The sequence below is a fragment of the Corvus moneduloides genome, chromosome 3, assembly GCF_009650955.1.
Source record: "Corvus moneduloides isolate bCorMon1 chromosome 3, bCorMon1.pri, whole genome shotgun sequence".
Lineage (NCBI taxonomy): Eukaryota > Metazoa > Chordata > Aves > Passeriformes > Corvidae > Corvus > Corvus moneduloides.
Window position 1 is genome coordinate 98,321,565 of NC_045478.1, and position 26,326 is coordinate 98,347,890.

Genomic DNA, 26,326 nt, shown 5'->3' on the forward strand with positions numbered 1-26,326 from the left:
TGCTTATATTGGTATGTTCTGATTTTTAGCTCAATATAAGTCAGTTTTTATTTTTTCATAGCAGTCAACACCCACAGTCCAGAGATTTTTGAGAGTGGAACTACAGATGCATACTTGTGCCTTCATATTGGAATGATGGTACCATTTTGTGTGTGTGCCTAATGTCATAAATGTATGGGCTTGTGTACTGTGGCTCTTGTAAAAGTAGATGTTGTGTATCCCATCAAGCAATGGTGCTTGCCTTAATTCTTGGAATAATTGTTTTTTGGAAGTAATTAGTATCAACAGCTTTTAAAAATATTGCAGGACTTGCTTAAGGTATGATTTCTTTTTTTTTCTTTTAGGTGGTCTGGCTTTAGCTCAAGTACTGTTCTTTTATGTGAAATACCTGGTTCTTTATGGTGTTCCTGCCCTCCTCCTAAGAATGGATGGACTCCAACCTCCAGCTCTGCCTTGCTGTGTGAGCCTGATGCACAGTTTCACTAACATGTGGAGGTTAGTCATTGTTGCTTTTCAGGCAGTTTGTTACTGATACATGGCATAAAAGTCACTAAGACCATGCACGTGTGTTCATGCTCACATACATGTTTGCTTTCCTGTCCTTGTGCTTTTTCTCTCATCCCCATGATTCATCTTCAGTGCTTTTTAAATGAACTTCCACTTGATGATTACTTCTGTCACACTGTGGAGGGGTAAGGGCAAGTACCCATTTCAGCATTTGCAGCCTTTTAATTACTAGAGTTAGACTCAGCCTAACTAGGTAATATAGCAATTATTTTTTCTAGTTATCTATCAGCTTGAAATCCTTCCAGAGATGGAAACAAAAAGGTTGATTAATCACATGAGGAAAGCTGTAGTTAGAATACTTTAACATGTAGAGTCATATGGTAGGGAAGTCCTGAAGGCGTTAAAAGTACTATGAAAATGGTACTTTTTTATAAAGTAGGATGGATTTCTGGATCTGCTTTGCTTTTAAGGAAGTTTCAGAACAATATTTCTTCAAAAATTTCTGAATTTTAAATCTTATGTTCACTTTAAATCAGTGTTCACTGAAGTCTTTTCACCGAAAACTCTCTACCGGGTGGATTCTGCCTAATGTTTAGCTTCTGTGTAAGAGGGAATTTACTTGACTTCTCTCCTCCCTTGTTTTTCTCTGCACTCTCCAATATTCCTTCAGGCTGTGGGATTCTGTGCCCCAGACTTCTAAAAACATTCCCCTAATGATTTAGACTGGTCAGTCTTTTAGTGCAGAGACTTCTCTCGTGTCGTGTTAGTGCAGAGCCTGTCAGAACAGTGCTTACTCCATCTTGTCTCTGACTGCTTTGCAATATGAATAAGGCTTTTAATTTCAGTCGTAAAAACAGCAGGCCTGCTGTTATCAGAGTTTTATTGGATGAGATTTTAATTTTGTTTTCAGCTTGAAGCTAGTTGTAACAAGAAGGCTTTAGAGTTCATAATAGTTGGCAAGTGTAGATCCAAAGTATTCAAAGAAATGCAGCAGGAGAAGAGTGCAGAAAACAGATGAATTATTAAAAGATATTTGAGCTACAAAGAACTGCTTTGGTTTTAAATGCTCTTTCAGAGTTTGCACTGAACTTATGACCTACAGAGTTAATATAGAAATCTGTCATTTTTTACCAGGCAGTCTCATGAGAACAGCATCTCTTGGCCTGCTGGCCCTTGTAGGCAGAGCTGCAAACCCTTTGTCAGTTCTTGTTGCAGGGCATCTGTGTATTGCACAGGAGGTGCCAAGTGAAAAGGAACTTCAGCACAATCACTAATGACACTGCTGTGCCAGGCAGTTGTAACAGGCCATGAAAAGGTACTCTGCACCTGCAAATGTGTGTGGTGTATCACAGTAAAAAAATTGGGCATTCCTTCAAGTATTCATACCTCTTGTATGAAAATTGAAACTAATATGTAAGTAGAAAACTTATTACTTCTGACAGTGAATGCTTGATATAAATTGAATAATTGGGCAAAAGGTAAATATCAGCACTTGACACTTTTTCATTCTATAAAGAAATAAGTTATCTTACAGATTGAATTTGTTTGCTTTGAATGTGGAAAAAAGTCTGTTAATATATACCTGACTTGATTTCTTGCTCTCAAGGCTCTTCAGTAGTAGATTTGTCTGTAGCTGCTGTGTTATGGGTCATTCTCTGTTATCTAAGGAGCATTGTGAATGCCCTGAATTGTGGTGTCCTTATGCCTTTACAGTTAAACTCTTCAAATGCTCTACCCAGAGGCTTTGCAGTCTAATGTGGTGCACTGGTGTGTTGTATAGGAATGGTGTGTTAGAAGTAGGAATAGCCTTTGTTTCCAAACTGTAGGACTGAACAGGACAAAAACGTTAGCAAATTATGAGTTTAGCATAAAACAATTGAAAAAGGGTGGAAGTAAATGGCTCATGTTGTGAAGCCTTATTAACCATGACTGTGTTTCCCTTAAGTTTTAAATGCATTTTGATAGTTTGTGGAAACAAGTGTTTTAACAGGAATGTTCTTGACAGCTTCATCAGTGTCTAATTTAAATATCAATAATGCTATGTCTAGTTTTAAACTGGTAAGAGTGAGATTTGTACCAGAGTGTTTTTATTAAATGGTAATCTGGTAAAGCTTTAAAGACCTCTTTAGGGCCAGGTTGGGAAATGGAGTGGGTTGGAATGATCTAGATGCCTTGGAGTTACGCCACTCTTACCTTCTGTCTGGCATCAGGGATACTGCTCAGAAAAAAGTGGTTGTCTATGCTTGGCTTACTCTTCCCCTTCTTGCTGGTATCCACTTGAGAATACTGTCAGAAACAGGGTATTATGTTGGCTGGACTTTCCAAGGCCCAGTATTATTATTTTTGTCTTAAAGCCTTTAGCAGTGCATGTTTTGAAGGACAGAAGGTAGCCCGGAGAGAGAGACAACACGAATGTCACAATGTAAGGAATGCAAATATGCTGCTAAGGAACCTTACACCACCACCTGGTGTCCTTTGAGCATAACAACAAAGCTTTTGATCTGACCCATCCAGATCCCTGTCACTTCTAGTCAGTACATGCTGACATAATTCACTGTGATACAGCATGTGGAAGAGCTTTCAGTCAGGAAGGTAAGAAAATACCACAGTGTGTCTGAAGTTGTCTGAAGTTTCTCTAGAGCTGAAAAGCAAAGCAGGTGTTAAACCAAATCAAGTATTCTGCCTCTCTGTTTATGGTACGAAACAATAAACCAAACTGTGTCCATCCAAACCTAAAAATAAAAGACTTTAATTAAAAAAGTTATCAAGCTATGGTAGGTTCTCCCTAATTCACATTTAATCAAGGCAATCGCTAGAGTCAAAAAATTATCAATCTTGTTTGCTGTCTCAAGACAAATACAGGTGTTGAATGTGTTACTGTGGTTTCATTATACCGGGATATCATTAGCTTGCTAAATATGCAGCTGCATAGCTAATAAATACATTATAAATGCATTGCTATTCAAAGGCTTTGTTATAGCTGTGAAAAGGTATCTCTGAGCTCCTGATTTCCAGAGAGGATAGCAGTTCAGTGGCACACCATCTTTGTTTTTAATGTCTGCTTTACCTTAAGCCATGAGGAATTAAAACTTAGTTTTTGTCACCAAGGTTAAAAGCAAGGTAATGAATTGTGGGAGAGAACCAATGTTGTTGGAAACTTTTGCTTTGAAAGAATCAGTCAAGGCTGATGCTTGCCATACAACTTTTCATGTGGGGAGATGAATTGTGTAGTGCAACTAGAAGAAGTTGTGTTACTACTGAAACTTGAAAATTGAAACTTGACTATGGAAAAACATCCTATGGAGGAGTAATGGTTTGGAAACTACGGAAATAAAAGATAGTACATAACTAAATCCTATGTCAATTTTAACATATTGGTAAATTATCTTGGCAATGTATTCTACAGAGGAACTTGTCAGTTTGTAAATTAGGACAACAGTTAGCTCAGCTGCTGTTCATGGAAAAAAATCATGCTTCCATTTTTGGGTTTTTTTTATACTGAGTGTGACTTGGTAACAAAAATGTTGGACATATTGGTTGGATATGTTTTGCCATGCTGTGGGAACAGCATGACATAAAGTCTCCAGTTTTTTCTGGTCACAGATCTGAAATATGCAGAAGCACAACACCTTGGTGATGTTCAGAGGGCTGGAGCACCTCTCCTATGCAGATGGTTTGAGAGAGTTGGGTTCAGCCTGGAGAAGTGAAGGCTCCAGGGAGACCTCATTGCATCCTTCCGGTACCTAAAGGGGGCTTATAAAAATGAGAGACACACCTTTTTTGGAGGCAGATAGTGGTAAGACAAGGGGAAGTGGTTTTAAAGTGAAAGAGGAGAGATTTAGAATAGATTCTAAGAAGCAATTCTTCAGTCAGACAGTGGCGAGGCATTGGAACATGTTACCCTGAGAAGTTTTGGATGCCCTGTCCCTGGAAGTGTTCAAGGCCAGGTTGGATGGAGTCCTGATCAACCTGGTCTAGTGAGAGTTGTCCCTACATGTGTCAGGGACATTGAAACTAGATTATCATTAAAAGGCACCCAAACAGTTCTGTGATTTTATGACTTCTTCTGTGTCTTTCCACCTTGAAGTCTTGTCATTCTCAAATATCCCAAGATGGTTTGCAGACAAGTGTGTTGGGGACAAATGGTGCTAAAACTTGATGCATGTTTAATATAGGTTAGTCACAGTAAGAGTAGAGGCTTTTTAAGAAGGTGGGCAGAAGTAGCATCTGAAAGGTAGATTTTCCCTGTAAACAGTATTTCATCTAGAATAAAGAAAATGGAGTTGAAGAAATGCTACCAGAGGAAATTAAAAAATGCAGTGATAAAGATCTGATCATTTTCAAATACCATGATTTAAGTTCTAGATTCCACTCTGTATTTAACACCCTGGTTCTTGGCAGACAAGAGTGTGACATGAGGCAACCCCAATTTTCTTGCATGCTAAGGAGTGGACTAGGAGGGCTGTATTTTGCATGTACAGCCACACATGCTTCTATATGAACGAGTTAAATTAATGCCACAAATGTTTTAGTGACATCCAGAAATGGCATCTGGGTTATGATTTGCAAGAAATTGTCTGCAATTCGGTTTAGTTTACTGGCCTTGTTATTGCTAAAGATTATTTGCCTGACATGAAAAACCATGGTCTATGTGCAAGGTCTCAGTGAATTGTTTCAAATTATGGATTAGAGTCTGCTGTGGGCTAATTACATTTTTGTCTATAATGATGCCATAAAAAATAAATCTACAGATGAAAATGTAAATTTATTTGCATTTGTTTCTTCCTCATCCTGGTACCTTTTACCTACTTTTACTGTTGTTCCTGAAACCGTCCTCCTCCTGGAAATAATTCCTTTTGTGCGTCTATCAAAAAGGACTGTGCCAGGGTTTTTTTTCCCCCTTTGTTTTGGACTTTTTTAGGAAAAGGCGAGTCTGATACTCATGTTAGGAGTGAGTGTGAGCACAAGAGATCACTGTGACCATATGCAATAATTCTGGAGTGATGACTAGCCTGCAAAAACGTACCATCTTTTATTTCTGTCTTAAACTCTTGATAGTGTTGTTTAATTGCCTATTAGTTTATGGTGAGGACTGGAATAGATTTTTAAGCAAGGAAAACGTACTTCCTGACCTGTAGAGGTAAAGTAATTACTTAAGTACATTTTCGCCTGTGCTTCTTATTGTCTCAACCAGTTTGACACGTACTTTCTGTTCTTTGGGCTTCTGATTTTTTGTAGTGGAATAAATCATTTGGGGAATTAGCCTGTTAAATATATCAAGACAAGTAAGATGCTGAAAGGCTTTGTAAAATACCATTAAGGAAATTTAAATAAGATCAGAAGTGGAGTTTCTGTCAGTGCTTGACTTGGGAAGCTTGCCTCCTTACATTTCCAAATAGCCGATGTTTGGCACAAGTGAACACAAACATAATTGTGTGTAACAATAGCAACTGTAGCTGTGCTGCAGAGCCGTGTAGTCAGGATGAGATCCCTGCCTCTGGGCTCAGAATAACGTGCCTTTGCATGTTTAGTGGCTTGTGTTCTAACAAATGGTGAAAGGCTTGCTCTTTCTCTTTGGGTCTTGTAGTGCTCTTTTGTTGTGGTGTTTCTGGATAGGCTGATGGATAGTCTGAAATTGGAGATAGCAGATTTTTCTCTCTAAATTTCTCCTTCCTATGAGTTTAGATCTCTGATTACGTGTTAGTAGTAACAGCAAATTGCTGTCGTGCAACCTATCATTTGGAGGTAATTGTAGGGCAAAAAGGAAGGATGATAGGTTAAACTTATTTACGTGGCAGGTATCCTCAGGAGCAGTTAAGTTACCAAACCTTGAAAAATTTGCATGAGGGACAGAGAGGCAGGCAGTGAAAAGAAACTCCACATCTCTGTGGCAGATGGGAAGAGGGTTTCAGCATGAATTACCCAAAGCCTGGTAGAAATTTGAATGGCACAGCCAGACCTGTGGCTCACGCCTGCTGCTTACATTGCTGTGGAAAGGGTTGCAGCAGCTGCTTTCCAAAGCTGTAGGAAGACCTCCTCTGAGGTTCTGTGCCTGGGGAGAGGGTCTGTCTGGGGATTAGAGCCAAGGGTGCTGGACACGCCTACTTGTACTATGACCAGAGAATCCCATTTTCAGTGCTATGGATGGCCTACCAGTCAGCTTCAAGAGGATCAGGTATTATTTTCCATGTGACTTGTTTTGTATTTGTCCTATAGTTCTAGACAGCTACATTTTTGAAAGCACTGTATTCCATGTTTGTGATGGGAAGTACTGAGCAGCTGGAGCTGAGAGACAAGAAAAGGAAGGACATGCTTATGTGTATTTCCCTTTCCTCTAGAGTTTAGGATTGCCTCTTCTGGTATATTTCTACCCTTTGATATTTTCAAAGAAAGAAGTTGTCCAGTGTGTTGTAGACAGTGTATCAGGTAGAATAAAGGTCTTTTAATTACCTAGCTTCTCACTGGTTTTAGACTTAAAAAATGTTAATGCTGCAGCATTTCTATTTCAAAATCAAAAGGCATCTTTTCCCTACTTTGTTTTAGAGGTGATATCTTAAATATGAAAGAAGATTATTTGAAAGGATATTTGAACTAAATATGGTTATGCCCACAGTGTTTAAACAGCCTGGTGCTGATGAGTAAAGGAAAATTTTATTGAAAGTTGAGATTATTGCCAAAGTGTGCAGAAGCCCTTGTCTGCAGACTTTAACACTGTGAAGTCATAAGATTATGTTTCTTGTCCTGTCCGTAAAAGTGCACTGGATCAGATCCCAAATCAGTAGTAAAAATAACATGCACAAGACCAGTTGTGTCATGGAAAGCTTGTGTGCTTGGAGAGGTAGGTGATGTGCTTTAAAACACTTAAAGAATATTAAGTTTTCATCCTTGAGAAGATTTTTACATGGTCTTTGAGGATGCTGAGTGTGAGTCTTGGAAGGGAAAGTACTCTTCTTCCTTCTGTTGATGGGTAAAGTTGAATGTAAGGCAGGTGTCCCTGTATGTCCTTGCCCCCTACAGCTCCTGTGGTATTCCTAAGCAGGATGATTTGGTGGTAAATACACAGCTACTGTGTGGAGTGACAGCTGGAGTCAAGGAGAGTTCTCCTTAGAAAGGCTGTGGAGTTGTAAGTAACTTTTAAATATTGCATATGCTTGCCAGTATCTGAATACTTCAACTTCTTGCCTAAAACTTGGCTATTTAATTGCAGAATTAGTGCATATTTTTAGTAGTGGAATAACTTGTTTTAAAGTTGAAAAATAAGTCTCCCTGATTTACTGTATTTTTTGTTAACTGTGGTGATGCTTAAAGCTGAGTATTGATCTGTGATGTTTCCAGCTAGGATGTCACCTGAATATATGAAAGTTCTGGACTGTTTAGCCATTCTCTCACTGATGGAGACAAAAGATTTAACTGCTTCTGACGTCAGCTAAATTAGTGTATGCTGCAGTTACCTACTGTACAGTTCAATTTGCTGGTTGTATTAAAGCTTTGAAAGGCTCCTTAAATCTCTTCAATAGGGAGAAAAAAAAAAAACCCGTTACTTTGGAGTGTAAAAAGAGTTGCAATAATAAGGCAACCTAATCGTTCTCAGGTCTAAATTTCATAATTATTGGGAATTTATTTATGTAATGGCTGCATTGTTACTGTAATTTGAAATTGCTGGGATTTTTAACAATCAAGCTAAGCCCACGTCCTGCTCTTCACCTGTGAAGCCCATTCTTCACTGTATTTGATATGAGCTCTGCGTGGATACAAACTATTACTGCTGCTCACATTTGGCAAGCAGCCCTCTGCCTGCTCACAACTACTGTAGAAAATGAGTAATGGCTGTTAATAAACTTGTTTGCTCTGTTTGCAGTGAGGATAGAGATCTCACAGTAATTGGACAATCATGCTGCGGTGCAGGAGTCTTACGTGACAAAGGCTGAGGGAGAACTTTCCCTATGGGAGTTTGCCACTAATGGGCGTTAGGTTTCATCCACTCTCCATGAGCTACCACAGGCTTTTGAAGAATTGGTGAAGGTATAAAATTAAAGTAATATTTCTTCTGAAGGGTTGTAGGAGAGATTAACAGAATACAAATGAGACTTCTCTTTTTAGAAAAGTGTCTGCTGAGCCGTATCACCAAGATCCAATGATTGGATATCTGAGAAACAGAACAAATTTGTTATTTTAAAGCTTCCCAAGTAGACAGACTTGTGCGCTGTTTACATAAACACTGGCAATGGCTGATGCCTGCTGAATGTTCTGCTTCTCTTTCTGTCCAGGAGATTACAAGGGGTGAGGAGGAGTCACTGCCTAGAATCATTAAAAATTTTCTCAGGCTTTCTGATATAATACAAGTTTGGCATTTAAACTGAAATAAAACAACAAAACATGTTAGGTCATGGGTTCAATTTGTAGGCTGGAGACCACTAGCATTGTGTTTTTCTGTGGTCCTCAGAAGAGCTTTCTCCTTGTGGCTGTCTTATTGTAGGTTATTTTTACTATGTAGGTTTCCAGTCTGAGTTCCCAGCTAATAACTGAAACTGTAAAGATGAAGCTTTGAGACTTACTAATAGTTTCTACTTGGAGAGGAAAGTGTGCCTAACAAAATGCACACCAAAATTGGACTGTATCTTGTGTTATACAGACTGTCCAGAGTCAGTCCAGGTATATTTCTGCTTCCTGTGAAATCAGTGAGGGTTTTGTGCTGATTTTGATGGGGTCAGAACTTCACTGTGGATTTCCATCATTCTCATGAGTACAGGAAGCCCTAGCTTCTCCTTGTGATGCTATGCAGCAAATACTTCCCAAATAAAATGTTGATGGCTTTACCTTAAAGCCATCACACATTTACAGAGGACTCTTTCTGTGAAGTAAGGTGAATGTTTGTGCATTGGCCATATTGGTGCTGCAGAGCACTAACAGCACTCAGCAGGAACCTCTGTATGGAGGCCTCCAGCAGAGGCAGCACACAGTGGCAGCTTTGGTTATTCTAATAATGGAAGAAACCAAATGGCAAGTTGGTGTGCTGCTGAATCATTCTAGGAAGAAACACAACAGAGATTCAAAGTGTTTTATCTAAGAATGAAGTGTTAAAATTCCAGTGTCCTTAAGCAAGTGTCAGAGAATGATAAAGATATCTTCATGTATATACAAGTTCTGCTTATTATTGCTGTAACAAGAAATTGTTTGTCAAAGATATGATATGAAAGCATTTGACAGTCTTCATATTTTTTCTTTCAAATAGCATAGATTTTTATTTTTACTCTTAGCTGCATTTTTATATTGAATAAAAGCAAACTACTACTAATTTACTGCATTGCAGATGGTTAAAGTCAAAGCTTGCAAACAAAAGAGTCCATTGAAGCTTGAGATCTAGGCTTCTTAAGATCTTTAGGTTTAAAAGAACATTGAATTCATTTAAACAGGAATTTTTATCATTGGATTGAGCTATGATTTTTTTTTTTTTTTCTATGTTGCATGGTAAGAATGGAGATGCATAGGAAATGATAGGATTTGCCAAATAATAGGAATGCCAAAAGAGCTCCATATATGCATTTGTTCCCAATTCCACTACCATATCAGTGGGCAGACTAAAATCTGTATGTGGGTGGAATTCAGCAAGTGTCTTGCACAAATAGAAAGGCTGATCTCAAAAATGAGAGCTCCAAAAACATACTTGTATATGGCAAAAGAGTCTACAGAAAAACGTTAAAATGTGACTTTAAAGGCTTGGTGCCCAAAAGTCTATTCTATAGTTTAGGTAATAGATAAATCCAAACAGATTGTTGTGTTGGACTGGGTTGCATTTTTCATCAGGCATCTCTCACTCTTCATTTGAAGAACTAATACTGCAACACAATATTCACAGTTTAAGTGAATATTTTCAGTTTGCTTACTGTGTTTATCTCTACTGCAAAATGTGCTGTGACAATTTAATTGTTGTTTTTCTGTTTGAAGTCGTGCATCAGCTTTCTAAATAGTGCATTCAAGTATGAAGGCAGTTACGTCGTTTAGAAGAATTGTGCTGATTGTCACTGAAGAGACAAGCTTTACCTCAAACGTACACCTTCATAGCAAACTTGCAGAAAACTGAATGAATGCAAGCCATGGACAGGCAAAAGTGCAAAAGTGTCTTTTAAAAATATAGATTGCTTTCACAGATGCTTATTTAATAATGAAGATGATGGTGAATCATTTGGTAGCAGTCACTGCTTGAAAAATACTTATTCTGTTTGGTAGGCTGTACCCCTCCAGGGAATTTGCTTTAGCAAAGTTTTATAGCTCATTGAGATGTTAAATAATAGCACTTACAAAACCTGCATATAGACTTTGCTATCTGCTTTCCTGGTAGTAATCTAATTCTTCAGACAAGACTCTAAAATTGTTTCAGATTCACATTGCACACTTGTAATTATTTGAAATTTGGAAGCATTCATCTTTAAGGGATTGCCTGCTAGGGAGGCTGCCACAGGGAGCATTGGAAAAAATATGAGCAGATATAGGAGAATCCAGAAAAGTAGTTCTGGGAAAAAAGGGGAATTCTTTTTACAGAGTCTTTTTGGCATCCCTGCTGTAAGATATGGCTTGAGAAAGAGGAAGAATGAAGCAACTTGAGTGCTGTGTCAGCGAAAGCAGCTGTCGTTCAATGACTCCTCAGTCTCCAGTGCAAAATATTCTGGTGTGGGAGAAACTCTCGGTCAGCAGCTCACTGGCTAAATGCCACATTTATTTGCAAAGACAGCTGATGGAAGTGCTAGTCTTGCAAACACTTCTGCAGTTAAGTGGGACAGGCTACTCTGAGGATAAGGGAATGAGTTTGACTTTCTAGTGTCAAGTTAAGCCACATTTTAAGAGGAAGGGCCAAGACCTGTTGTTGAAACATTGCAGCACCTACAGTGCTTTTTTTAAAGAAATGTTGAATACCTAGAGTACTGAAGCTGTAATAAATAACCCACTTGTTGGATTTCATCACTGCCATAAACGGCAGCTGGGCTGATTTGAAGAGATTTAAGTGCAATTATATTGTTTGCTCCAGCAAAGTCCTGTCCTGCTTATAGAAATTACACCATTCCTTTCTGCATTTAGAAGTGTTTGTGTTCAGTGGCAGCATGACTGTTTTTAAGGTGTCTGGGATATTTCTGTCTACAATGCAATGCAGTCTCTGGGTACACAGTGTCACATTTGCCTGTTTCCATCTACATTTCTATTTTTTTTTTTTTTTTAACAAATGGCAAACTATCTACATAGGTCTACTCCCCTGAAGGTAGGCCCCAAAGTAAGAACCAGGCCACTACTTTATTTTGAGTGGTCTTGTACTGACTACAGTGAGCATCTTTCTGCGGTCCATGGTTAGCCAGATGCTTCCCAGATTATGCTGCACATTGCATGATATGCTGTACTTCGTCTTCAGGAATAGTGTGCAGCCCAGCAGTTGTGGGGGGAACTGACAGAAAAAATAAGCTGTACTTGTTTTCTCTTCAGCACACAGCTTAAAAATATGGATGCACGAAATCAGAGTTGGGCAATTCAAATTATTGCAATTAGTTTCATAAAATATGGCTCTAGTAGCTGGCTTAACTTTAAGTTGATTCTTATGATCTTGGCATGGACTCAGTCCTTGCATTTTTTTATATCATTGTAAATCTGTGGGGACAAGATCTCACAATAAGACCTTGTGAGATCAGGGTCCTTTAGCCATCATACTGGAGTTGTGAATTGTAGTCTCTAACACAGCTAATGTGTAGCAGTTTTCATCTAGGCATCTGTGGAGTCAAGTCCTTAAATACCATAGGCTGGCATAACTTGATTGAACATAAAAGCTGTGTACTAAAGGCTCACACAATTCCTCTGTTGAGGAACCAGCATTTAGACTTCAGTTAAAGGAGGGCACAGCTTTGTGGAAATTGGGATTATAAACAATCCACTGGATGCAATGTGCTTACAATTTTTAAATTTTCTCCCATCATCTTTGTTCTGAATGAAAATTTGGAGATATATTGTTGCATTATGCATTTAGCTTCCAGAGCAGAAACTGTATGTCTGAAATAATTTTGAAACCTCTGCCTGCAGTCATACGTCTTTCTCCTGCAGGTATGTTTTCGAAGATGGTAAGGTCTTTGTTGGTTTAGTGTATGTATATTATTGGTCACCAATCTGTAGCTGATGTACTGGGAAAAGACAAGGTTGATTATGAGGGATTGTATGTGTAATGTTTTGTTGAATCGTATCAAACTAGAGCTTCCATGCTTAATAAAAGCATGAAAGTTGTGTACAGAACTGTGATTCAAAACTATCCTTCAGAGGAGCAGAATTAGGGATGCTTTTATAAAGAAAATTCTATCAAATTGTCTGCACTGTGTAACATGCTTATGAAATTCAGGGTAAATATATCTCCTCTTTATTGTTCCTTTGGCTAGTTAAGATTTTGCTCTCTTCCAAGGCTATTGCTATTTTGATAAACTAGATTTTACTTATTTCTCCAAAATTTGAAATACTGTATGCCTATTGACATTTGAGCAGTATAGAGAATTTAACTGGAAAATAATTCTTTACTCATATTGCTGTGGATATCCTTTCTCATGTTATTTTAGATTTAAATAAAAATGTTTATTTTGAAAAATTATGCTCATTATAGGATTTCTGAAACTTACGTAACCGAGGCACCCTAAATTGCAAGAACTAGCAGCCAAATTCTGTATTTTGCAGGGAACTTCAGGATTTAACAAGCTGTGTGAAGTTGATTATAAACTTTGTTGTAATATTAAGTAAATATGGACATATTTTATAGGCAGTAGATAGTCCTGTTAGTGTGCATATGGCAGGTCTAATTCTGTGCTGATTGTGGAGGACACTGCCATGTCTGATGCGTGGAGTCCTCTGATGTTGAAGGGATCACTATGAAATTTTTAGTGCAAATATAGTGTGATTATTTGTTCTTTTCTCATTTAATGAAGTTGCTTATTTCACCCCCAAGGTGCAGCCTTAACCCTGCTATACAAACCCTCTTTACTCCTTTTTAACATTTCCATCTGAGAATGGAGGGATTAATTGCATCTACTAGATCTGTTTCCATTGCTGCTTCACTGTATTTTCACTTTACTTGTCAACTTAACTGCAGTATGTATTTAAATATGAACAAGAAGAACAGTCAAAAGCGTCTGTGGTAGTGTTTTGTCAAAACCAGTCTCCCATAATTCTTTCTTTCAGTGCTTTGCCTTGCACAATGTTTGTATTCATTATCCCAGGTGTCTGTAGACAATATCCATAGCCTTAAGTAATGCAACGATTTCTCCCATTTACAATTTGAACTTGTTCAGCCTTAATATACTTGCTTTTGGAACTAATCGATGGTTCTGTCTTGAGGTGTCTTTAAGATCTAGCTGCACACTCAGATGATGCTGTATAATCTCAAAATTCTGTTGGTCATGGTGTAGTTATATCTTAAATGACTGCTTACATTGTTTAGAATTCAGGATCTGGGGTAGACTCTTGAAATGCATCAGTACAAAATCAAACTGAATAATGGGCCCTGTCTGTGTGCGCTGAATTATATCTAGTGAGGCTCTGATAATTTTTCCTTCTTGCTATTTATTCTAATAAATTGGTTCTATGCATGTTTATTTTTAATACTTATTAAAAATATTTCCAGGAAATATCCAATAGCTACAGCCCCTATGAAATAAACTTAAAAAACTTTTCTAATAGCAAGTGGTTTAGATATAAGTTTTATATAAACAGATGTGCTTTTTTAAGTAATGTTTTGGAAAGAGTGAAAAATGAGGGAAAAGATGGCGTCTCATGGCATCTACAGCAAAATGTCCTTGTTTTCCCGCCCTGTCTGAACCTAGCCTGCCTCAGTTTTGTCCACCCCAATCTCCTTCAGCTCTGATCTCTCAAGTTAGCAGCACCGTTCACTTTTCATGCTTTTCATGCCAAGTCCTTTGGCTTTTGGTTCAGTGGCAAAAGTAGTGATATTTTTATGTTCCACTATCCACAAGAAGCTTGGGGGGTGTGTGTCCCATCAGAGCCCGTAGCAGATTTGGTGATTGCCATGGAGAACAGCTGGGAGAGCTTGAAAAGATCAGCCTGGCTGAAGATGTGCAAGAGGGCTGTTTAGCATACAGCTCTCTTCAGAAACTATGCAAATTTCTTCTTCTCCCCATCCCAGCACAAACATACTGAGTGCATACAGACTGTGTCCAGCTCCTGTACAGAAGGGTGTCTGTACCACACAGAGTATTTTAGTGAAGAGAGAGAGCCAAAATACGGTATGTATCCAGGCAGGAGGAATGCAGAAAGATAACTGGATGCACTTCCTGCAGTTTAATTGCGCAGTAATATAACAATAATATAAAAGGTGGAATGATTTCAGGAAAGGGTTGTGAAAAATACTGATTTAAGGATGACAAAGTACATGTTCCTGGCAGGATGTTTTTCTGTTGCAAGGCAGCTTTTCAGTGAGAAATTCATTGCTCTCCTCTCTACCCTACTGAACAAGTGGACTTGCCTTTCCTTTTAAGTCCTAGAATTTCTGCAGCTCATTATCACTCTGCTGTTATCAGGATGCCATTAATTATCTGATGATATCTCTTGCTCTTTCAGTTAGAAAGCAGCACACTGCAAGCAGTACTGTTCAAATAAAACTGTGTTGTACACAAAATGACCAATTAGGTTTTTTGGAACAGAATGCTCAAGAGCTTGGTATATGCCAAAATATTTTGTGTGTGTGTGGAATGTAAGCCCATTCCAGAGCAAGTCCAGCACTGGGAATAAGACACTTGCACATCCCAATTGTGCCATTATGCACACAGTTAATGTGGAATTTTATGGATAGTCCCATAAAGCTGGCACATACTCCATATATTAGGTAAATGTCTCAAATAGCAGATACCTTCCTGTAGAGTCAAGGATTTGTTAGTACATTGTTCATGAGCTTGGTTCTCCTGAGTTATCTTAGGAATGGAGGAAGCAGAAAAAGCGGAGAAATGCTGACAGCTACTGTCAGTGTATGTTGTTAGGGCTGAAGATTTCAGACATGGTTCTTGTAATTTAATGTGGTCTAACTTGTACTTGATGTCAGAAAGCCTCAAAGTTAATTTCCTTACTGATGTGAGAGGAACACATTGCAAGGTCTGCTTCTTGGTATATTCTATATTTGAAGGAGACATAAGGGGTTTTTTTTGATGATTCTGTATCATGGAGAGAATTCACAGCAGTCCCTTGCATTTTAGTGCAGTACAGAGCAGAAAAGGGGAAAGAGATTCCGCAGCAGTTTTGCACAGAGGATCTACTTGCATATGACAGAAAATGTGCTGATGACCAGGATGCTTACATTATTTCCAGAAAGCGTATGCACGATTTGTGCTTTATGTGGGTTATAATACTCTGAATGTTAATACTTTACTGAATAAATACTCCAACAAGAGATTTGTGAGCTTTTTAACATGCACCTAAATCTTTTCATGTGATTATCATATTAAATTTCATGTGTCATTACAGAAAGGAAGTTGTGTCATACTTTTGCTCTTTGTTTAATCAATTCTAGTAACTTTATATTTGGTATTGTTGTTTTGAAACACAGTGTTTGTACAATACTCAACAGAGTTGTATTTTTTAATAATTTGGTGGATCTCTTTTTCTTACAGAAGTTTTGACGTTGGGCTGCATCGCTTTCTGGTCAGGTAAGCTAATACTTATTTTGAATTGTATTTCTATATTGCTGTGGTTTAACCTCAGTTGGCAGCCAGGCCCACGGATGCTCACTCCCCAGAACAGGATGGGGAGAGGATTGGAAGGGTAAAACTGAGAAGAGTCGTGGGATGATGTAACAGTTTAATAGGGAAGGTAAGAGCCACACACAAGCAAAGCAAAACAAGGAATTCATTCACTCCATCATGTGCAATGGTGTCTTGGGAAGACAAATGTCATGACTCAGAACATCCCCCAGCTGCTTCCTTCTTCCCCCAGCTTGATACACTGAGTGTGACACCATATGGCGTGGGATATCCATTGGGGTCAGCTGTCCTGACTCTGTCCCCTCCTCTTCCTCCCCTTGTGCACCCCTGGTCTACTTCTTAGTGGTGGTGTGAGGAGCAGAACAGGCCTTGACTGTGTGTAACAAAAGCATCCCCGTGTTTTCAGCACAAATCCAAAACACAGCCCCTTACTAGCTGCTATGAAGAAAACAGATCCTATCTCAGCAGGCGTGTTATAAAGCATTTCTGTTGTTGTAAGTAAGAATCACTTTGTGAATTCAGTATTACTTTATACTTTCTATGGCAAGATCTGCTTTTGTCTTCTGTTTATTTATTAGTTTGAAAAACTTTAACTATTTGTCTTGGATATCTACCCAATGTCACTCTCTAATGAACTTCTAAAGGAAAACGTGACTCAGGAAATTTCAGTGGCTGTGAAAATCTTAATTTTTCTTGTACTGAAGAAAAGCTTTTAAAAACTCTTATACTGGTAACTCTAGTACCTTTATACCTTGTAAAGAGGGCTTGAATTTTACAGAAAATTGGGAATGTGGAGTCTTATATTCTCAACAGAAAAATCAATTTATTCAATGCATGGAATGGACTGTGTTCTGAAGATGAATAAGGAAAGTGGAATCGCTGTTTGAGTACTTTGGTGGATGATATTTAGAGGGATGAAGCAATTAAAGCAGGGCACTTCAGCAAGAAAAGGGAGGTTAATGCATTTGAATTCTACACTGAGAAACTCTTTTTGCTGTTTAGAGTTTTTTGTGGGGGGCATAGTCACAGATGTTCACCAAGAATGTGTTTGCCTTCATTTTTAATAAAAAAGCTATTACCATCTACTGATCTTTACAAAGAAGTGTAGTGTGTGCTATGAAAGGTGAATTTTTCTGTAGTCTTTGGGCACTTAGAGAATTAATTCTATCAGTTATTTCATCCACTGGAATGGTGCAATACATCTATCAGTGAAGAACTCTACCTTGGAAGAGTGGGCCCAGTATGTATGCGTCAGAGTGCTGTTTGGGTCCCACCATCAGCCTTTCCTTGAGATGACTTGCTGCTGAACTCCTTATTTTAGGCTACTTTGTCATATTTCCTGCATAAAGACTGTCTCAAACCTTCACACATGAGTCCTTGTGGCTTTAATGCAGTGTTTTTTGGCACCAGATATGAGATCATACAAGCCTACATCACAGGGAAAATCAGGTTTGTTTTAACGTTGCACAGGCCAACCCATTTCTCATAACCTTTGAGCAGTAGACTTTATAAGGTTAGGGTTATTTTGTGTATTTCTTTGTGTGTAACATTACAATGTTTAGCAGATAGCTCCCTTCACTGAAGGCATAGTGTCAATATTACTGAATGTACTTGTGTTTTAGAGTTCTTAGACAACTGAATATTTAAGTTCTGGTATCAGTGCTACAAAATTAGTTACATCTATATTTTGACAAGCAGATTCTGTTTGTAAATAATTGCATAAGAAATGGAAATCATATTAAGACATGGCTTTAAATATGCTACTTTACAAAAGAAGTATGGTGCCTAAGAAGGTCTCCTGGGAATGCCTACAGCCACATAACCAAGAGTAGAATCATGGTAAGCATTAATGTACTAAGTTTGACGCCCTGGTAATGCTTCTGCCATAAAATATTTTCATTTGCTTCATACAAAGAATGTAGTAAGATATTTTTCCCTCATACAACATTGCTTTACATCCCAAGGAGATGCAGTATTTAAGTTGTATGTTTGCGCGATCCTGGACTGCAAATAACCATGGAATTGGCATGAGTTGAATGTCATCTTTGACTAATGTATCATTTTTTCAAAGCCAGCTGTGTCCTATGCAGTTCCTCATCTAACCTTAGCATAGACATTTTCAGCCTCTTACCTACCTCTGTTAACCAGTTGGACAACCATCATCTGCTATCTCTGTAGCTCTGCTGCTAAGGAGGAAGTAATTTTGCCTTCTGTTGTACCAGAATGAGTTTTGCTTGGTGTTTCCTTAACTAAAAAAAAAAAAAAAAAAAAAAATCCTTTTAGTAGATGATTTGGAGTAGGAAACAGACTTGGTGCTAATCTCTTCTGTTGGTCTGCCTTGTGAATTTTAGAAAGTTACTGCCTTTTTTCGCCTAGACAGTCTCTGCTCCTGAGAACTTGCAGTTCATCTCCTGTGTTCATAAAGTATCTGTCACACATGTCATACTGCCCTCTTCACAGTTTTCATTTCTGTGTGAAATACAAACAGTTGGAAAGAATAAACTTGAACCCAAACAGACCTGAGTTGCAGGAAGCATTGAAAGTCTATGAGCTGGGATTTGAAATGCACAAGAAGTTATATTGTTTTAAATATAATGATGCCACCCTGCCATGGAACAGGGAACCCAGCATGAAGCTTGCAAATATAAAATGCGGGGCCAACAAAGCTAAATATAGTCTCTGCTAAAAGGACAATCTGCCTAATTAAATGCTGATTGAAGGAACTGGGACTGTATGTACTAGCCTGGCATACAGAGTCAGTGGCTTCCCCAAGTGAAGCATGACACAAAGTTTTATAGAGAATTACAACTACACAGGGTTTTTTCTGTGTTCTTAGTAAAAAATTAATAGAAAATAATTTCTGTCCACCTGTCTATGTCTTGAACTGTGCTTCTGATACCACTTTTAAGATAGCTTGGAAAAGTTTAGCAGTCCCGTGTGTTCAGATGTACTATGGATAGGTACATATTATACTGCAATGGTTAATAATATGCTGTTTACTGGCTTGGACTGAACTGGATTCTGGGACTAGATTTTTAATTACTGCTTGCAAGCTGAAATCAGGTGGTGTCATGGAACTCATATTTGTGAAGATAAAGTGCAATTGAGTATATGGGGGGTCTGGGTTTTGAACATTTGTTAGTTATACCATTGTATTTGAAACAGGGATCATGGAAGCTCACCGGGGAAGGATTAGTACTTTTGTGATGAAAACTGGGGTTTGGTAGTAATGAAAAATATACTACTATACCTGGAAGGTCATCTGCCCACTGTTTTCACACAATGATATAAAAGAATCTATTTGTTACTACTTTTGGGATTACCAAAATTATTAATTGCCTATTTAAATCACATGAGTACTATACAAATGTAGTAATATTTTTCCAGTGTGACTGCAGGAGAAACAACCCTTTTTCTCCTAAATCAGAGCATTCTCAGAATGGAGCAATAGGTGTATTTTCAGAGTTAAAAATATATAGAAATAGCCCTTAGTATAGCAGTTTAGAGGGGAAAGACTAAGAGGCTGCCTGTTGCTCTTTGCTCACTGAAGCTATTTTATCTAGGCATTTCATCCAGTGCTGAGAACAGGGCATTGGATAAAATAAAATTGTGAACTTGTGGGAATATTTACTGTCCTGATGCCAAACAGTGCTTCCTTTAGGACAGCACTGATGAGGACAGTGGGGAAGAATGACAGTTCCTGCAGGCATGATTCTTTTGAAAAATCTCTATGCTTTCAGCTCTGCTGTGCCTTTGAAAAAGTGTGAATCATACTCATTTCAGTACAGATCTGGCTTTGAAGAGAGCTGCAGGACCACGCACCCCCAGTGTCTCTGAAAGGCATCCATCTGTTAGCAGTGCTCTCAGCTCACCCCATGGTTTGCAATTACTTTAGCTTGTTTAGAGTTGCAGGTTACTTAGGTTAGCTTAGTTAGCAAAGGTACTCTGAATACAAAACTTGAAAACCACCCGCTTTTTTAGTTTTCTCAGGTAAAGCATGGCATAGTTTACCTCTAGAATCAAAATCTACTGTGTGGTGACCTCCACTGATTTTTAGTTAGGAAAAGGGCACCTCTGGGTAAGGGCAGAATGGTCCTATGGTGAAAGAGGGGATTATGGTCCTAACTAAGGTATGATTACAGAAGAAGAAATGGAAAAATCTGTTCATCATCTTGCTCAACTTCTGTGTGACTTTGCTGTGGAATCCCATGGGATCCCTCATCTTCAGGCTGTCCCAAGCTGAAGAAATCTATACTCCTGCTTAAAAAAAAACTCAAGCAGATCTTTCTATCACTGTATTGAAAAAAACCCCACAAAAACAGCTGGCCGAAAAACCCCAACACATCCAAAAAATTGCACAATACTAACCCCTGAACTTCTGAGCTTCCCCTTTCTCTTTAATGCACACAAGTCTTGGAGAGTCAACATGTGCTGCAGCAGTTCTCTAACTCCATTGCTAGGTAAGCTCAGTGGTGATTCTTGGCTCCAACAGCTGGACACAGATTCTGTGTGAGGTTCTCTGTAACACATGGCCTCCTCTGGGGAACCAAATACCACTGCTGCTGCTGTACAGTCTCTGCTGCTCTTTTGAATGTAGCTGCCCATAAAATACCATTGATCATCTAATATGCTGTTGCTGGGCTAGACAGCACAGTATTAATGAGATTCCATTTTCTCCAGCAGCATTGATAAGGGTATGTGGAAAGACACTTCTGCCTTTGAAAGTGCTAGATATCCCAAGGATACATTCTTTTTACTTTGTTTTGTCAAGAAATTTGACTTTTTGGTTCACTCTGTGTCCTGGATACCTAGTCAGCCTTCAAACATGCACAGCAGTCATAGAATCATACAATAGTTTTTATTCTAAGGGGCCACTAAGGATTGCCTAGGCCATCCTACCCTGGAACAAGTACGTACAGCTTCAACTAGGTCAGTTTGCTCAGGACCCTGTCCAACTTGACCTCAAATATTTCCAGGCATGAGGCATCTACTGCCTCTCTGGGCAACTTGTTCCAATGTTTCATCACCCTAATTGAAATAAAAAATTTCTTCTTTCCCTCTGTTTGAATCTACCCTCTTTTAGCTTAAAGCTATTACCCCTTGTCCAATTGCAGCAGGCTTTATTCAACATCTTGTCCCCATCTTTCTTATAAGCCCCCCTTAAGTCTTGAAGGGTTGCATTAAGGTCTCCCTGGAGCCTTCTCTAAGCTGAACAGTCCCAACTCTCGCAACAGTGAGAAGCAAACCACAATGTTTTCCTAAGAAAAAAAGTATGTGTCTGGTTCTAGGGGTCCTTCACACCAATAGGCCACTTGTTTCTGATAGATGGTGTGGATAAAAGTGTACCAGTTTTGCTGTCCTGTGGCCTGTGCAGTCACCTCCTAGTTCCTTAGTAGTTTGTACCCTTGGGACTTCTCTTTTCAGGCTGTTACTTCAGTCAGCATGTAACCTCAGTCTTTTGCCATAAAAAATGGCCCCAGTGCTGCGCTCACCTTCCTTCAGACACCTTGAGGAAAACGTGGTGCCCTAAGGAGGAATTTTTGCACTGTGTGAATTTGGCTGGTCTATTCCAAATGAGGTTAATCCTGACCAGTATTGCTAAAGCTTTGTACTGCTTTCCCTGAAAGCCCTGGATGACTGATAGGAGCAGATCTATTTGACTTTTGTGCGTACGTGTGTCTATGGGAGACCTGCTGAGTAAACAATACTCTTTTCTTTAGTATAACTTGTGGTATGTCTATGACAATTTTATGTATCTGTCTCATTTTTCTCACTTGGATCAGTGCTGGCACAAAGGTATTGTATTGATTAACCAGAAAAGTCTCTGGATGAAGGAAACCAATTTTTATATATACCTGTAATCATCAAAATAATGTAGACTGTAAAAACTGCCAATGCTGCAAGGGATGCACTGCATCATTCCACTTAAATCCACTGATAGGCTTCCTGGGGAACGATCCAGTGATGCTGGTAATTTGTTTGTCATGTGCAGGTAGGACCACTGTGTGTAGGATATGTGTAACTGCTGTACTTGAATTCTCTTCTGGCTCATTTCTGCCTCCAATCCCTAGCCTTTAAACAAAACAAGGGGACTGGTAGGGTATGTGACTCTAGTAAGTATTCGCTAGTCTTGAACTCCTTGGATCTCGGTACTCCTCTGGAGCAGTGCAGATAAAGCTGGTGGAAATAGCACAAGCAGTGTTTTCAGTCAGGAGTGGCCCGCTGTGGTACAAGGTTCTAGAGCAGACTAACACAGAAACAGGCTGTTTCCAGGTTTCATTGCAAAAACATCCCTTGGGAGAAGAAAGACCACTGAAATAATGTCTCCTTAGCAAAGGAGCAAAGCACAAAAGGTGGTTCTTGCAATCTTTGGGAATCTTGTGATGTAAATGTGACGTGCTGGAGACAGCTTTTGTAGAGACTTGAAATTTTGTGGTTGTTAGTATATATTAAACCTAAAAATGTAGTCTTGTTGGTAATAAACACAATTGTAATAATCAGCCGATGTGATTGAATTGGTTTTGTGTCTAATTTATATTTCATTTTAAGGTTAAAGCATTTATTTCATTGCTGTGAAGAGGTAGTGGTATTAGCTTAGAGAATTCTCTCTTGCTTTCAATATGGGGCCTTAGGGTTTCTGCAAAAATAATTTTAAAGTTTTAAAACATGAGAGAATAGCAGCTAATCCATCCATCCATGCATGGAGAAGTTGAAAAATATAGCTCTTTTTATAAAATACTGCAGTTACATCCAGCTGCATTGCAGACTCCTGTGAGCTCTGCTTTCAGAGGCACTGGAAGTTTTGCCATGTTTGCTGTTGTTTGCAATTTTTGAATGGGTCAGCACTGGTCTAAATGTGTTCTGTTGAAAGCAGTAATAAGAGCGAAGTGGTTAATAAAAAGAAAACAAAAAACCTCAATAAAAACCAGCAGGCTGGATAGTGCTTGGAATCTTCTAAAATGTTTCAAATTTTAGACCAACGTGACCACTACTAGAAGTCCATAATTAACTCCTGTGGGTTGCATTGGGAGGCTCTGTGACTGTTCTCCTGTGTGTATTGGGCACAAGTGTGAACTGAACAGAAGTGACCGTGATGTATAAAATCAGTTGAGGTGTCTGTCTTAGCATGGGACAGTGTCCAAGATACCCTGTTTGTTTTAAAACAACCCAACCTTAAAAACTTGATGAAACAGTGAGAAAGGCTGAGTGCTAAATTGCTTCAGAGCAATTGTGGTCTCTCAGGTGCCTTCTCAGGATGAAACCACCTATTTTTTTAAAAGAGCAAACAATCTGTTGTTACATAATGAATTAGCATTGAGCATGTTACAAAAATAAGGCTGGGGTTTGTATAAACAAAACTGAATCTTTATGTAAATGTTATGTAAATGTGACATTTAACTTAAACTGTTGGAGTGGGGAAGTCGGGATTAACAATGTACAGATCTCATCATGTTTATGTGTTGCAACTGTGAATTAAAACAGTTTGTTATTTTTGTTGCAGGGTATTTGAGTTACTATCTGTAAGAAATACACTGTGAAACGTGAAATATTTAAAGATTCATTTCATGCTACTTTTAAATAATTTTACTGAGTCTTTTAACGGAGTGGCATCAAAGGTTGCATTTCAGTGTATTGGAAGAAAGTGTGTGCCCAGCATATTGAACCACCTGTGATTTTAAGGATTCTCAATTTATTCTTCGTGTAGTCCAGGAAGTTGTGTCACAAGAACTTTTTGTCCCTAGTTGTAAGTGCCAGAATTTGGCTGGAGTTTACATGTGATTTCAGTCTGAGGGACTTTGCATCTTTTATAAGTGAAGCAATCAGTATTTCAGAGTCACAAAAGTGAATACATAAAAAATATTATTACGTAAGAAATATCTTTTATGTATTACTTCAACTTCCACCACACACTTCTAGTTAAAACTAAGCATGTACAAAGTTTCATATGAGTATAAACTTACAGAAATCTGCTTAATTTTGTTTGCTTTTTGATTAATTCTTTTGTCTTTTACCCTTTTAACGTTGTCCTTTTTTTTCTTCTCGTGGTCCATATTTGTGTTTTAGCATGCTAAGAGACATGATTACAAATAGGAGGACGAGGATGGTATAAACTTCAAAGTTGTTCTGTGTTTCAGACGTGTTTCAGAAACCCACATGCTCTTCGTAGTGGAATTATTAAGATGTAGACCAGAACCAGAAAAAAATAGGATGAAAAGCGTGCTCTTCTACTCCAGCTTCTGGTAAATTAGTCGTGTGCAGCCCAGTAAATGACATCGCAGCCAGCACATGCCTCAGACTAATCTGTCGCCGGCCCTGCTGCTGCTGCTGCTCTGAGCTTGCCGTCCTTCCCCCCGCCGAGAAAGGGCCGTGTGATGAACCTCCCGCCCAGTGTACCCTGCCGCGTGCGGGAGAAGATGAATCCCTCAGTGCCGATGGCTTTTCCCTTTGTGCCTGGCGGTCCCGGGCAGGAGCGGCAGGAGCGGCGCCGCTGCCGCGGGCCCCCGGCTGCTCTGTGGCGCTGCCGCCGGGAGGCGCTCCTGCCCCGCCCGCTGGCCCGGGCCGGCGGAGTCCTGCGGGAGCGGGGGCGCCGGGAGCTGCCGCGGGCAGCACCCCCGGGATGCGCAGCTTGTCCTCTGCGCTCGCTCCGCTGCTGCCCGGCTGCGCCTGCAGGGGATGGGACTTCGCTTTCTCTAGAACGTCTTGGGGAATGACATGGGAGTCCGTGAGGCTGCCTGTGTGTTTTTTGGAAGATGGTCCCGTTTTAGGAAATGTGCATTCAAGAAGATGCAGTCTGTTACACAATCTCCTCTACTTTTGTCCCTTTTCTTCCTGAAAACACCAGATCAGACAGGAGGTAGTTCATATAACATACGGGATTCTAGGAAGAGCTGCTCAGCATAACCTATCTGGGTTAGCACCAGAGAATACAGAACAATTCCCTTTATCCCTGTGGGCAGGGAAGCTTGCATGCCTTTCTCTTCCTTGGCTACTTTGTTGTGTGGAATGTCGTGAAGGCTGGAGTGTTCTGAATCCTTTCCTGAAGATCATGGCTGTTTGGCTCATCTTTGTGTTCAGTGTCAGCTTGCTTCACCTTGCCTGAGCCTAGAAGCAGATTTGAGGTGGTTGTGATACAGCTTGTCAAAGCAATAACCCCTTAACTTCAACGCGAAGTTGTAAGCTACAAAGGTTTCTCATGCTGTGATATCTGGATAGAACATCATCAGGTGTGTTATTGAAATAGAGAGCATCCTTCTTTAATGGCCAAACAGCAGTGTCTAGCAGTTTCAATCAGATCGATACCCTGGTAACCCACGTAGTTGTTAGTACACATTCTGCTCTCAGTCCTTATCTCCAGTACTTGGTTCTAGGTTCTCTGAATAGTCCAGGAGAGTTTATAGAGTTAAGGCAGTCTATGAGTTTAAACATCTATCTGAGAGCAAGGTGCAAAGAGAGAACATGAGAAACAAATCAAAAAGAGGAGAGGACAGGATGAAGCAGGAGGTTTGGTAACTCATACCTAGTTACCTCTAGGTCAGGTAGTTTTAGAGTTTGTGTGGAGGTGAAAATACTTTGAGATACCTGAGTGGATACCTTGGTACCAATGTATCTATCTCTCTGAAGGAGTATTGATTTCAGTAGCCCAAGCACAGGACTTGACTCAGTTATTTCCATCACTGAGAGCAACACTGGTGTGTTTGGAGCTGTAAGCAGGTAAAGCACACTGTTTAAAAGTGCTGCCTGTGTGGGATGGGAGGTGTTTAGTGATTGTCAAGCTGAATAAGATACCCTATTGAAAGCCATATTCTCTCTGGATTAATGCCTAAGTGGTGTATGGAATTACTGCATGCAACTTACAGGCCACCAGTGTTATGGAAGGCTCTGGAATCCATCTGCAGAGGTGGATGCTGTTCTGGCTGACCAGTGGTACTGTGATGGGAGGTGCAATTCCAGCTTCACTGTGGACTGTGGGAATGTAGTGAGATCCAAATTTAACCCTGAAGATCTCCATGTTTTTTCTTTTCATAAATGAAGCAGGATAATGGTCATCCTTTGTAAAGTACTTTCAGATCTGTGGATTAAGAATGCTGTGTAAGAGC

The 26,326-nt window shown here is 39.4% G+C and overlaps 1 protein-coding gene across 5 annotated transcripts in view; it reads left to right on the forward strand.

The window, feature by feature from the left end:
- HHAT (hedgehog acyltransferase) overlaps window positions 1-26,326 on the forward strand; it is a 151,598-nt gene that overhangs the window by 16,690 nt on the left and 108,582 nt on the right. For 4 of the 5 annotated variants that reach the window (XM_032102908.1, XM_032102906.1, XM_032102905.1 and 1 more), the window contains exons 8-9: window positions 345-495; window positions 16,140-16,175. In XM_032102908.1, the coding sequence (XP_031958799.1) occupies window positions 345-495; window positions 16,140-16,175 (187 nt within the window). The remainder of the gene's footprint in view (window positions 1-344; window positions 496-16,139; window positions 16,176-26,326) is intronic. The other variant, XM_032102904.1, reaches the window with a different exon arrangement.